Raw genomic sequence first — 13064 nt, 5'->3', positions numbered from 1 at the left:
GACTGTAGGATATAAAAGTTGAAACACTTTTCAGAATACATCATGGGGGACCTGCTTACACGGGGGGGTCTAGGAAGTCATTTCACCATGTTAGAGCCAAACATGCACTCAGGCCACTGTAGTTGTGATCCCAGAGGCCCTAGGCATTGCATGAGCTGGAGGCAGACCTTGGCATCATCCACATGGTGCTGGTTCTACTGATGCAAGAGTCTCAAGATATGGTAATGGATGCTTCCACCAAGATTTCGGAAGGCATGGGAGAACAGGAAAAGAGGGGCACATCCTATCCCTCAGGCTGTCCCTGAGAGTTCAACTTACACAGCTGTAAAGGTGAAGCCAAATTTTGAATGGACATTCCAGGAAGTAAGAGATTACATGAACCAAGAGATGCCACTAACATGGACTGTGTACAAGAAAACCTGAGGGCTACAGCTAAAAAAAACCTATGTGTGCTACAACCAGCAAGGCTAAAGGGGCAGAGCTGTGGAATTCATTTGGAAACAATGTCTCCCAGCCATGTGTCCTAGATGCTATATGCTGAGCTAGAGAATCTTTTTTGCCCAATAAGTTTTCAGTCTTGTTTTGGCCCTAAACCTTCTTTTGGGGTTCCTCATCCTTCCTTTTTGAATGTTTATTATGTGCCACTGTAATGATATATAAAACTTGGGTTTTTTACTTTTACAGAGGCTTATAGCCAAAACTTTGCCTTGAGTCTCAGAAAAGCCTTTGGACTTGAATTGGACTTTAGGGCCATGCCAGAGCTGTTGAGACTATAGGATCTAAAAGCACTTTGCATTTTGAGACTGGAAATGAGCTACAGGAGGCTAGGATCAGAATATTATGGTTTGGGTACTAGATTTCCTTCAGAAACTCCTATTAATGTAAGAATATTCAGAGATGAAAGAAGTCAATTATGAGAGCTGTAACCTAATTAGTCCATGCTGATTTGAATAGACTAACTGAATGGGAACTGTAGTCAGATGGGACAAGACTAGAGGAAATAGGTGAATGGGGGGACGGCCTGGAAAGTTGTTCTTCTGACAGCCCCTTTCTGTCTCTCTCTCTGCCACCACTTGAGCAGCTTTCCTACCATGGGCTCTTCCCCCACTATAATGTGCTGCCTCGCTTTGAGTACACAGCAATGTAGTTGGCCAGTGAACTGAGACCTCTGAAAACGTGAGGCCCAAAAAGCTTTTTCTCTTCTATGTTGTTCTTGTTATTGTGTATTTTGGTCATAGCAACACAAAAACTGACTAAAAGTGGATGGGTACTTAGCTTTTTTATTCCCTTTTTCTCCTTCCACACTTAATGGCTCTAATTTGGTTCCTCTGTTGCCACGGTAGCCAACAGTCTCAGAACACAAACTTCTGACAGTTGGACATTTTAGCCACCACAACGAGGGATCTGAAGGACTTCTCATATATTGTTTATGACAAAGGAGTTGGCAGTATCTTTTTTGTGTGGGTGGCTATCAAAGGTGGTCGTATCAGAGTCTGCAACATGTATGTATTCTCTTCCACACTTATTTGCTGGGGCATCATGAAAAATGCTGGACTAAAGATACCATGAGATGATGGGAGGATGGGTATTGAAATAGTTATACTCTTTCTGGAAAGTAATTTAGTATCAACTACCATAAGAATTTAATGTATTTGTGATCTTTGGTCTAATGATCCAACCATTAGGACTATAAAGAGATATTTATGAATGAGAGGATTTACTGTCATGAATAAGACTACTGTTAATAGTCTTAATAATATAAGGGTCATTGATCACCTAACCTAATGATCATTAATAGTTAAATACCTAAGACTCACTAATGAGAAACTAGTTAAGAATTATAGAATAGGCACGAATGTATTTCTTACAAGCTATGACACAAAATTTAATCTCAGTTTATCTTGATGTGTCATCTATAAATATATGTATGAATATATGTGCAATATACATTTATGTACATTGAGAAAAAAGGAAAAGTGATAAGGAAACCCATAAAACTCTTTTACTGAAGGTTATTGTAATTAAGGATGGTAGTTTACATCCTCCCACTTTTCTGTATTTTTCAAATTTTATACAACTACATGATAGGTAGTTTCTTTTTGTTGTTGTTTTCCTGTTTGTTTGGTTTGTTGGTTGGTTTTGGAACCCAGGGGCATTCAACCACATCCCTGGACCTTTTTTCTATTTTTAATTTTGAGACAGGCTCAGTGTCTCAGTTGCTCAGGCTGGCTTTAAATTTTCAATCCTCCAGCATCAGCCTCCCAAGCAGCTAGGATCACAGGTATATGTCACCATGCCCAGCATGACAGGCAGTTCTTTCCATCTCAGGAAGACAAAGGATGAGATGTAGCTGGTAGAGATGTTTAGTACAAAGAGTTAGTTTACAATAAAATGTTTCAAAAGAAAAGCTTTAAAATTGCCCTTGACTTAAGAGTGCAAACAAAGGATGTTCTTCTGCCTGTGGGATAGTGCTAAATGGAAAAATCAATGGGAATTGTTGCTAAAGTATTTTCCAGTATCATCTAAAGTGTTTTTCTTTTGAAGTTCTCTGAGTTCTGGGAGATCTGTGTTTGAGCCCTTGGCCTCCATGGAAGACTCATCCTCCAATAGCAACTGCACTAATGAAGAGGACTGCATTTCTGAATCTGAATCCAACCTGAGCCTCTCTGTAGGCTATTTCCCCTATGAGGACAGCATTGCCTATGAAGACACAACCTCCTGTGAAGACTTGACTTCCGAAGGTTTTTCCTGCCACTTTCTCCCTCCCATCCAAGGGACATGGGGGATTAAAAGTTTAAGGAGGCCTGTTGGGATAAGAGATCAAATTCAGGACAACCCAGAGATGTTTTCCAAACTAACCATCTCACTGGCCTGGGATGTTGATATAGGTTCTGATCATCAAGACTCACTATCTAATTTAGATCTAAATGGAGACAACCAGTGGGTAGGAAAGTGGCCACAGGAGAAGACAAAACTGACTCTCTGCAAACTGGACAATCTAATGCAAAAGCTTAAGGCATTTCTAGAAAATCAGAAAGAAGATACAGATGATGACTCTGTGCTCTCTCAATCTACTCAGGAGGAAGATCTCCAACCTTCCAGCTACTTCCCTCTCAATATGTATCAGGTCAGTCAATAAGAATATTAAACTTGTCAGGCCTTGCCTGAGGGTAAACCATCAGAAAATGAAAATGTCAATCAATTTCTAGAAATGCTACCCAGGCTTGAGAAAGTTGAACTTACTGAAGTGAGCAGAGAGCTGCCTCACTGCAGAGCAAGTGATAGACCCAGTGGGGGTACCAGGTTGGACAGCATGGAGTCATTCTACCTGCTAGGAAGCAGTTGTAACCCCAGTGTCTAAGGAGATGAAGAATGAGAGAAGAGTAACAAGGAAGGAGCTGGGGAGGATATGTAAGGGAAATGCCAAGGAGCACTGAGGGAGATGAGAAGAAAGGAAGAAAGAGAAGGGCTGATATTTATGAAACAAACAAAAAAACTGTGTGTGTGTTTAATTATTAAAGAGTACTGAAAACTGCATTTACAGTTGGCATTGTCTTCATTTAAAAAATTAGGTTTCCATAAATGAGTAAATATTGACTCCACTGCTGCTGGTTACATGTATCTAACTCATGCGTGTTCTCTTGACAGATGATAAGCGAGGTGTGTGGCACTGCAGAGACTCCCTCAGTCTCAGCAGGGCAGCCAAAGGAGACTGACACATCTTCCATCACAGAAACCACATCCTGTCTGAACTTCCGGTCCATCTTTCACTGGCTCAGGACACGGCTCTTCGCTTCCCTACCTGGGAGAAGGCACCCTGAAAGGTCAACCAAGAGCCCCAGTCTGCTGGAGCCAAAGAAAAGATATTTCCTTAGAGGGAAGAAAATCAAACCTCAAGAATCCCTTGAATCGCTACAACCTATAACCCCAGATTTTTAAAATTTTGCCCCTATTGAATAGTCCCCATAGTTTTATGTTTTGCCAATAAACAAAATAAATATTATACACATCATCCTCTACTTCCATCATAACATATGGGCCTAGGCTAACAGTGCCTATGTTGGGAGCTAGGGTTGTGGCTCAGTGGTAGAGTGCTTGCCTAGCATGTGTGAAGCACTGGTTTCGATTCTTAGCACAGCGCACAAATAAATAAAATGAAGGTCCATTGACTGGTTAACCAAAAAATTAAAAAAAAAAAAAAAAGGTGCATATGTTGTCTAGAAAACTGAAATTCATTCTCAGGATATTTTGGGTGTCATTATGCTTCCTAAACAGAAGGCATAATTTTTCTCTCTCCCACCATACTATATTTCATACTATATTTGCCCCCATTTTATCTATTTTATTATTTCATACATTTTATCCTCTTTTTTATCATTAACTCATTTTCCCACTGCCACAACGCAGCAGGACACCTATCAGATTCCCACATGGCAGGATGGTTTTAGAGGAACTTCTGATTCTTGAGCAATTGGCAGTGGGCAGCAAGTCACTAGGGAATCAACAGTGTTTCAGACTCTCAAAAAGCACTTGTGTGCCAGGCATGTTGGCACATGCCTGGAATCCCAGAGGCTCTGGAGGCTGAAGCAGGAGGATCATGAGTTCAAAGCCAGCCTCAGCAATGGCAAATACAAAATAAGGCTGGGGAATGTGGCTCAGTGGTCGAGTGCCCCTGAGTTCAATCTCCGGTAACCTCCCCCAGCACCCCCAAAAAAGCAGCTGTGATGTTCCTAGAGCACCGGACTGGTTCTAGCATGTTGGTCAGTTCTAGCAAGTTGGCTGGCATAAGTGGCCTACATAAGAGGAGAAAGATGAGGGCTGGGAATGCTGCTTAACCACCCTAAGCCTGCCTTTCTTCATTCTTGAGGCAGATGGGGCCACAGACTTCACAGGGTTCTTTGGAGAACGAATCAGACAAAGCAGGCACTTCATACATGCTGTTGGTGGTGGTGGTGGTGGTCATGTGCCTGAGGATCTCTCCATTAGTCTTGATTTAAGGAGTATCTAAGGGAGAGATTTGGAGTCAACTCTCCTTAAGCTATTTTTCTCATTGAAGCCATTTTTCCAAGGTTAGGTTTCTTTCAGCAGAACTTGATTTAACCAAGTACTCCCTCAATCCATTGTGAGGTTGTCTCTGAAATCCCTTCGCAAGTGTCATTAAAATTCCCTCTACCAGTCAACTTCTTTTAGGAAGCTTGACTCATTCTTCTGATTCTTCCTGTGTTGCCAATTCACCGTCATCTTCCTCACTCACCCAGGTTCCCCCAAAGGTCCTCCTCCTCCAGCTTCTATTACCACCCTGTGTGACCTTCAGAGTTCAAGTGAAAAACATATGAGTGCTTATTCTCAAAGGCCTTCCTTTCCTCAATCCCAACCTCTCATTTCCTTCCTCCCTCCCTTCCCCAAATATTGAGCACAAAGAAATGTCTGAAGCCCTACTAACCTTAACATACCAAAAAAGATGCCTAGATCTTTGGGCTCAAAGAGCTCTTTATTTAAGAGTTAAACCCACGTAAACATATGACCATAAATGGTTGTATGTGAGAGTAGTCTGTAGGAGGCATACAGAGGATGCTGAGGAAGAAATTCAGTATAGGAAGGGTGACTTTCAAGGTTTTCATACATGAGGCTCCCTAAGGTAGCAATATGGTAGTTAGAGGTAGAGGACTTTATGCTGCCAGATACATGGGAGTGGAGGTGAGATCATGTCTGGCTAATCACACATGTGAGAGACGTGTGGCTGATATGGCCCAGGAAAGACAACAGAAAGGGGATGAAAAAGATCAAAGAACAGGGCCCTTTGACCAATACAGTGCCCAAGGTCACACGAGTCTCTTCAAAGCCAGATTTGTCTTTTCCCCACCTATCTGAGAACTCTATCCCTTTCCACTAGATCACTTCAATATACTCCTCCCCTTCCGCCTTCTTGCTCTTTTACTTCACCAACACCTGCAGCTCCATCACCACACTTGTCCCTAATATTCATCCTTTCTGTGTGCCTCATTCCCAAAGTGTGGCGTGTCACCACCTCTAGTCACATGCACAATGCCTGCCCTTCTCTTCTTCCACATCTGTTTTTAATCTCTACTCACCCAATTCCCCTAGAGGACACTCTCGCTTCTCACAGACCATCACACAAAATTACTGAGATTTCCTTCTCTTTTCCCAGACTGCCTGGGCAACTCATCATTCAAGTACTTGATCTAGGGTTACTGTAGACCAACAGTGGTCACTCTAGGTAAAGTTGGCTATATGCCCTTTCTTCTGGTCCCCACAGCATGACTTGTACTTTCCAGTTCTCCTATAAATCTATTTTACCTAAAGACTGAAATTCAAACACAGTGCCTAGTCCACAGTAATCTGTCTCTCTGGCTCTATGTAATTCTTCAAAATGCTTTCAATACATCCTACAGCTCTTAAATTTTTTTAAACAATTCTTTATAAGTGAAACACAACAAATTTAAATTGAGTTGCTTTTCCTTACATCAAAAGTGACTGATGTCTAGGGTTAAGAGTAATGAGGAGAAAGGCTGAAGCAAGAGTTCAAAGCCAGCCTCAGCAGATTATCGAGGGACTTAGCAACTTAGCAACACTAAATAAAATATTTAAAAAGTGCTGGGGATGTGGTTCAGGAGGCTAAGACAGGTGGATCGCGAGTTCAAAGCCAGTCTCAGCAAAAGTGAGGTGCTAAGCAACTTAGGGAGATCCTGTCTCTAAATAAAAAACAATAGGTCTGGAGATGTGGCTCATTGGTGGAGTGCCCCAGGGTTCAATCGCTGGTACAAAAAAAAAAAGAAAAAGAAAAGAGAAAAATGGCCATCAGAAGAAGATCAAATGATAGGACGAACTGCAGATTGAGAAGCCTATTGAGAACAAATGAATTTAAAACCTCATTTGCAAATTTAACAAATACACATATTCAACAAATACGCATGGAACTGTTACAGTGCTTTTGAATACGATAATAGGTCTAAAAGAAAGATGGAGTCTCCTGACCTCAGAGATCCTGCAACCAGAGTTTTGTTATTATTTTAGCTCTTTCTCTAGTAATTAAGTCAAGCTCTAAAAAAATTCAACCAAAATGAATCACTTTAAAACTGTCCAAACCAGGTACAGTGATATATGACTGTAATTCCAGCTCCTCCAGAGGTTAAGGCAGGAGGATCACAAGTTCAAAGCCAGCCTCAGCACCTTGTGAGACCCTGTCTCAAAAAAATCAAAAATGAGAAAGGATGGAGATATGACTCAAAGAGTGTCCAAAGTAAAAACTAAGTCATGTATAGATAGGTTAATACTGCATGATCTTATTCATATGTGGAAGCTAAAATATGCTGAGCTCCCAAAAGAAGAAACTAGAGGAGTGATTGATTAGTAGAGGAGTAGGAAGGGTAGGAGAAGGAAGGATAGAGGGAGGTTGTATAATCAGTATCAAAATACAGTCAGGAGGAAGGAGTTCTCTTGTCCTATAGCAGAGCAAGGTGACTATAGCTTACAAAAATTATATGTTTTTATAAATTATATCTATTTTATATAATTTACATATATATTACATATATTATATATATGTAAATTATGTATTTTACAAAAATTATATATGTGATATATATTATGTAAAATATATATATTAGTTGTAGTTGGACACAATATGTTTATTTGTTTGTTTATTTATTTTTATGTGGTGCTGAGAATCGAACCTAGCGCCTTGCACATACTAGGCAAGCGCTCTACCGCTGAGCTACAACCCCAACCCTCATTATATATTTTATAAACAACAAGAACAAACAATTAAGAACTAGAATAGATGAGAGGACGTTGATGGTTCCCAAAACAAAACAAAACAAAATGATGTTTAAGGAGATGTAAACGCTAATTATCCTGACTTGAGCATTACTCATTATTTATATATGTATCAAATTACCACACTGTACCCCTTAATATGTATAATTATTATGTTATATCAGTTAAAAATAACTGAGAGCCAAGCAAAGTTTCACACCCCTCTTAATCCCAGCAGCTCCCGAGGCAGAGGCAGTAGGATCCTGAGTTCAAAGCCAACCTCAGCAAAGCAAGGTGCTAAGCAACTGTTAGACCCCGTCTCTAATACAAAAAAATAAAAAATAAAAAAATAATTGGGCTGGGGATGTGGCTCAGTGGTTGAGTGCCCTTGAGTTCAATCCCTGGTATGTATATATGTATATATGTATGTATGTATGTATGTATGTATGGATGGATGGATGGATAGATAGATAGATAGATAGATAGATAGATAGATAGATAGATAGATAGATAAATGAAATAGGAGCTGGGCATGGTTGCACACGCCTGTAATCCCAGTGACTCAGAAAGCTGAGACAGGTGGATCGCGAGTTCAAAGCCAGTATCAGCAAAAGCGAGGTGCTAAGCAACTTAGGGAGATCCTGTATCTAAATAAAATACAAAATAGGCCTGGAGATGTGGCTCAGTGGTGGAGTGCCCCTGAGTTCAATCCTGGGTACAAAAAAAAAAAGGACTAGGGACGTGTCTCACTGGTTAAGAGCCCAGGGGTTAATCCCCTGTACCAAAATAATAATGATGATAATTATTATCAAGAAGATTTCCTACATTGAATAAGAAGTCCTGTTCTTTAGTAAGACTTTTTACATATTTGAGTTTATTTTTCCATGTTGTATAAACCTGACAGGTATGAACCTGTCCCTATGATTTAACCTTTATTATAAAGTATGCCTTAAATACCCCAGGGGGTTAAATGCCCCATATCAGAAAGAAAGACAAAATATTTTAAAATAGGAAACATTTCAGTACCTCCTTATTCATTTTAGTGTCAGATATATTATGAAGCTGAGTTGTGTGTCAAACAAAGTCCTGTGCTTGGTGTCACACACATGGGGTGGGGGCTGCAGCTGGAGGAGGCCAGTGCAAGTGTCAAAAAGACTGAGAGCAAATTGGAAGTGATCACTAAAAAAGAACTGCTTCACCATAATTTTCAGTCTCTCAAGAATGATGTAATTGCCAAGGACATGCTAATCAAATTAACCAATAAATTCTGGGATTCACTATCTCATGAGTAAAAAGTAAAATCATTCCTTCAAGTGAGAGGCTCAACCCTGAAGACCATCAGCTCAGCTGCTTGAATTAGCTGGGTATTAACTTCAATATTCATAATCTAGAATCCATAATGATACTATAATATGCCAGAATGAGCAAGGGAATTTATCAATCAAATGTAGCGGGTATTCAGAATTGGGATGGCTAATATAAATACATCATAATCTACCTGTGTCATGCTGATTTTTGCTTCGCAGAATCCCAGAAAAGAAAATGTAGCATTGAATCATATCTGTAAAATAGGTGCAAAATCTTTTTTCCAGACTTAAACAGATATGTGAATACACGGCTCAAGAATATGCACAGGTGGGCTGGGGATGTGGCTCAGGCGGTAGCGCGCTTGCCTGGAATGTGTGCGGCCCAGGTTCGATCCTCAGCACCACATACAAAGATGTTGTGTCCGCCAATAACTAAAAAAAATAAATACTAAAAAATTTTCTCTCTATCTTAAAAAAAAAAAAAAGAATATGCACAAGACCTAATCTATACGGACACAAGAACTTCTAAAATCCTCTTTCAGAGTAATGGAAAGAAAAATAAAGAAAATTATAAATTCATTCCTAGAAAGTGCTAAGAGCTTTACTTTGAGATTAAAGAACAGTTTTGTTTACTTAGGAGGAACTGTTGTTTCAAAAATAGAAGTCTTGAGTTGGGTACGTAGCTAGTGGTAGAGCACTTTGCCTAGCATGAATGAGGCCCTGGGTTAGATCCCAGCACCACAAAAACAAGAAACAAAATATAAGTCTTCTCATTGTAAAAAAGCAAGTAAAGGAACTTTATAGCATGCAGGATAGTCTCTAATTTCAAGCTGAATGTGTAGGTTTTATACAGCATTGCCTGGAATCAATATTTTCTACTATCCCCTAATACCCCAACAAATATAGTACAATGCTTTGCTTTCAAAGGTGAAAGAAAATCCTCATCTGATAACACTCACTGAATGAACCCATCACCAGCAGAATGAGTACAAAGGCCTAAGTATAAACTCCCCAAAAGATTATTAGCATAGATCAAGAAGTCTCCTTACTAAACAATTTCCTTTTTTCCCCTCAGCTTTCAAAGGAATTATATGGTTTTAATGCTTATTGGATTTCAATACAATAGGTCTGATAGAGAACTAGGTATATTCAAGTGGGGTTCTTTTTAGATTGTGGCTTTTAAAAGAAAATTTTAAATTTAAATTTTAACATCTCATTACTGGTGAATTCTCTCAGTCTAGGAGAAATAAGAATGGCAATTTACCTAGCTTTTCTCATCCGCATCAATGAAGATTTATTATTTTAAATAAATGTATAGGACCAGAGCATATGTTCTCATTCACCCCGACTCCGACTTCCCTGTCTATTCCCTTACAAAGAACAAGAAAATGCTTCAGACATCTTAGTGGTTAATATATGTCTAGATGTTTGTTCTCAAGTTTCATTTTTATCAACTCTACTGCACTCTGTCTTTGAGGCCTAGATTGTTTCCTAGCAGTGGAAAGGAAATTTTTTTCTTGAATAAAGTGACTTCAGATATTGTTAGTACCATCTTGGAACAACCAACATAACTGATCCGCGTAAGGATCAAAACTGGGTGCCAAAGCCACTGGGCAAATGATTGTCAAGGGACAGTACATGCGCAAGATCCAAGAACTGTCCCACAGGTTACCTTCTAGTTCTACAGGGGATTAGGCATCTTTACAATGGAGAGGTCTGATGAATAACAGCAGGTTAGGCAAGTGAGTAAACTTGGCCTAGCCAGTATCATACACCTTCTGAGCAAAGCAGTGCATTCTTGCTAAAAGTGTTTGATCTGAATCTAGTCATGAGGACACCAACAGTCAGATGAATTGAGGTTACAGGACGTTGCATCAGACAACTGTCTTAGACTTTTCAAACATGTTAATGTCATGTAACATAAGAAGAAGCATAAGAGGCAGGAAGACAACACAGGTCATATCAGAGGTTAAAAAGACATGACAACTGATTACTATCTCTGATTTTTGACAGGTTTTTGTTTTGTTTTGTTTTGTTTTGTTTTAAATTTCAGACCTAGGTCTTACAATATTGTCCAGGCTGTCTCTTAACTGGTGATCTCCCTGCCTCAGCCTCTGAGTAGCTGGGATTGATTATAGGTTTGCATCACCATGTCCAGCAAACCAAACCCTTGATCAAACCCACAAAGCAAACAAAGACAAGACTACAGGTAAAGGACATTTTTGCTATTATTGGTAAAATCTGAATGCCTGCTGAGCATTAGATAAGATCAAATGTTTATTAATAGATAACATGACTGAATATTTATTGGGTGCAATAACATTATGGCTATATAAGAGAATGTGTTTTGTTCTTAGGAAATTTAGGATGAAGTATTTAAGGGTAAAGTGTCATGATACCTGAAACTTACTTCCAAGTAGTCTAGGGAAAAAATACAAACATGGAGAGAAAAATCAGAAAGCAAAGATGAGGAAAATATTACAAAAAGCTTCAGTTAGTAAAAGAATCCACATCTCTGCTATCAAAATGTATTTGCTCCACCTGTGTGACAATATTTTAGATATACATATTTAAAATATAAAAACATTTTATATTTAAAACATGAAGACATGGACATTAATTTGATTTCAAGTGATATAAATCGGGCAGTTCTTTAATATGGCTTCACTGATTCATTTTGGGACCTGCCTACCTTTGGATTCCTTGACTGTAAGGAATTTTCGGTCTCACGGATTAGTAAGTACTTATCTCTCAAGTCCTAACTGTAAAAAGGCAAAATGGTCCAGACAAGAGCAGACTAGCACCAAGATTGAAGGAGTTTATTTAGCTTTTGTTGAGATTTAAAAAGAACGATTTTTAGCCAGTAGGGAGGCAAGTCCCCTGCCCTTTCAAATTATCATCAGTTTCAAAGCCTCAATGTCTTATGTCTACCTTGAAAAGCACTTACTATATATACACATTTTGTTTCTCACAAATCAGGAACAGCCCGACACTTATAATACTAATTATTCCTGCAAATTGTTTTGACATTTCCTTTTATTTTGAGCACTACTAGATTGTTGTGTTTCTTCCAACCTCAGGCCTAGAGCCCCCAGATCCTGTACTGTCTACATTGGGGACTTGTGAGAGGGAGAGAGGGTACCCCCTCTGTGCTGTGGTCTTTAACAACAGTGTATGCTATTTACTTATTAATGACTAAAGCTTCAGGTCCTCTCTTAAACAAGAGTACACATTCATATATACTGAACACTTTGCAAATAACTGAAAGTTGAGAGACTTACTGAATCTCATGTTTTGAATCCAGGTTAAAACCCAAGTTCTTATATAAGACTTCCTGGGCCTCAATCCCAAGCCCATCACTTATTGTTATGAATCTTGAGGAAGTTATGTAACCTCTCTGGGCTTTGTCCCCTCATCTATTAAATTGCAATACCAACAGCATTAACCTCAAAAGGTAAAAATGAGTATTTAGTAAAAGTATCTGGCACACAGGAAGTGCTTACAAATTCTAGCTGCTGCTGGTTGCTGCACCATGATTCCTTTGTTGTAAAAATCTGCCAAAGCACCTAACAACTATTAATTCCAACAAAGTGGAATTAATAGTGTGACTGGATCCTGTCACACTTCTCCAGTCTTATTTCATAATACCCATGCCTCATCCCTAACCCTCCAGAACCTTCACAGCACTAACTTCCTGTCTCCTCCTACCTCAGTGCCTTTGCTTTTGTGATTCCCTCTTCTAATTACTACCCTAACATGCTACTTCTCCAGTCTGCGCTGCTATTCCTCTACTCTCAAATGTATCATTCAAGGGTCAGGTTAAACTCAAGCCTCTCAGTAGATCACAGCAGGTTGGAATTAATTTCACCCTCTTTGTGCCACCACAGCATTATTTTTATGTGTGCCAATGTAGATTTTATAGTGGTCTTAAAAAAATGCACATTAACATCTTTCTATCCCATTAGAAAAGCCCCTATGTTC

General features: G+C 39.3%; 2 protein-coding genes across 24 annotated transcripts in view; one reads left to right on the top strand and one right to left on the bottom strand.

Moving 5' to 3' along the window:
• The window catches only part of Ppfibp1 (PPFIB scaffold protein 1), a 288979-nt gene that overhangs the window by 198196 nt on the left and 77719 nt on the right, over positions 1–13064 (bottom strand). The window lies entirely within an intron of this gene.
• Positions 2588–3139, top strand: LOC143641638 (uncharacterized protein C12orf71 homolog). Its single transcript, XM_077109263.1, has one exon. The coding sequence runs from the start codon at positions 2588–2590 to the stop codon at positions 3137–3139; it is 552 nt and encodes a 183-aa protein (XP_076965378.1).

Source organism: Callospermophilus lateralis, chromosome 4, assembly GCF_048772815.1.
Source record: "Callospermophilus lateralis isolate mCalLat2 chromosome 4, mCalLat2.hap1, whole genome shotgun sequence".
Taxonomy (NCBI): Eukaryota; Metazoa; Chordata; class Mammalia; order Rodentia; family Sciuridae; genus Callospermophilus; species Callospermophilus lateralis.
This window is presented reverse-complemented; position numbering and strand designations above follow the sequence as displayed.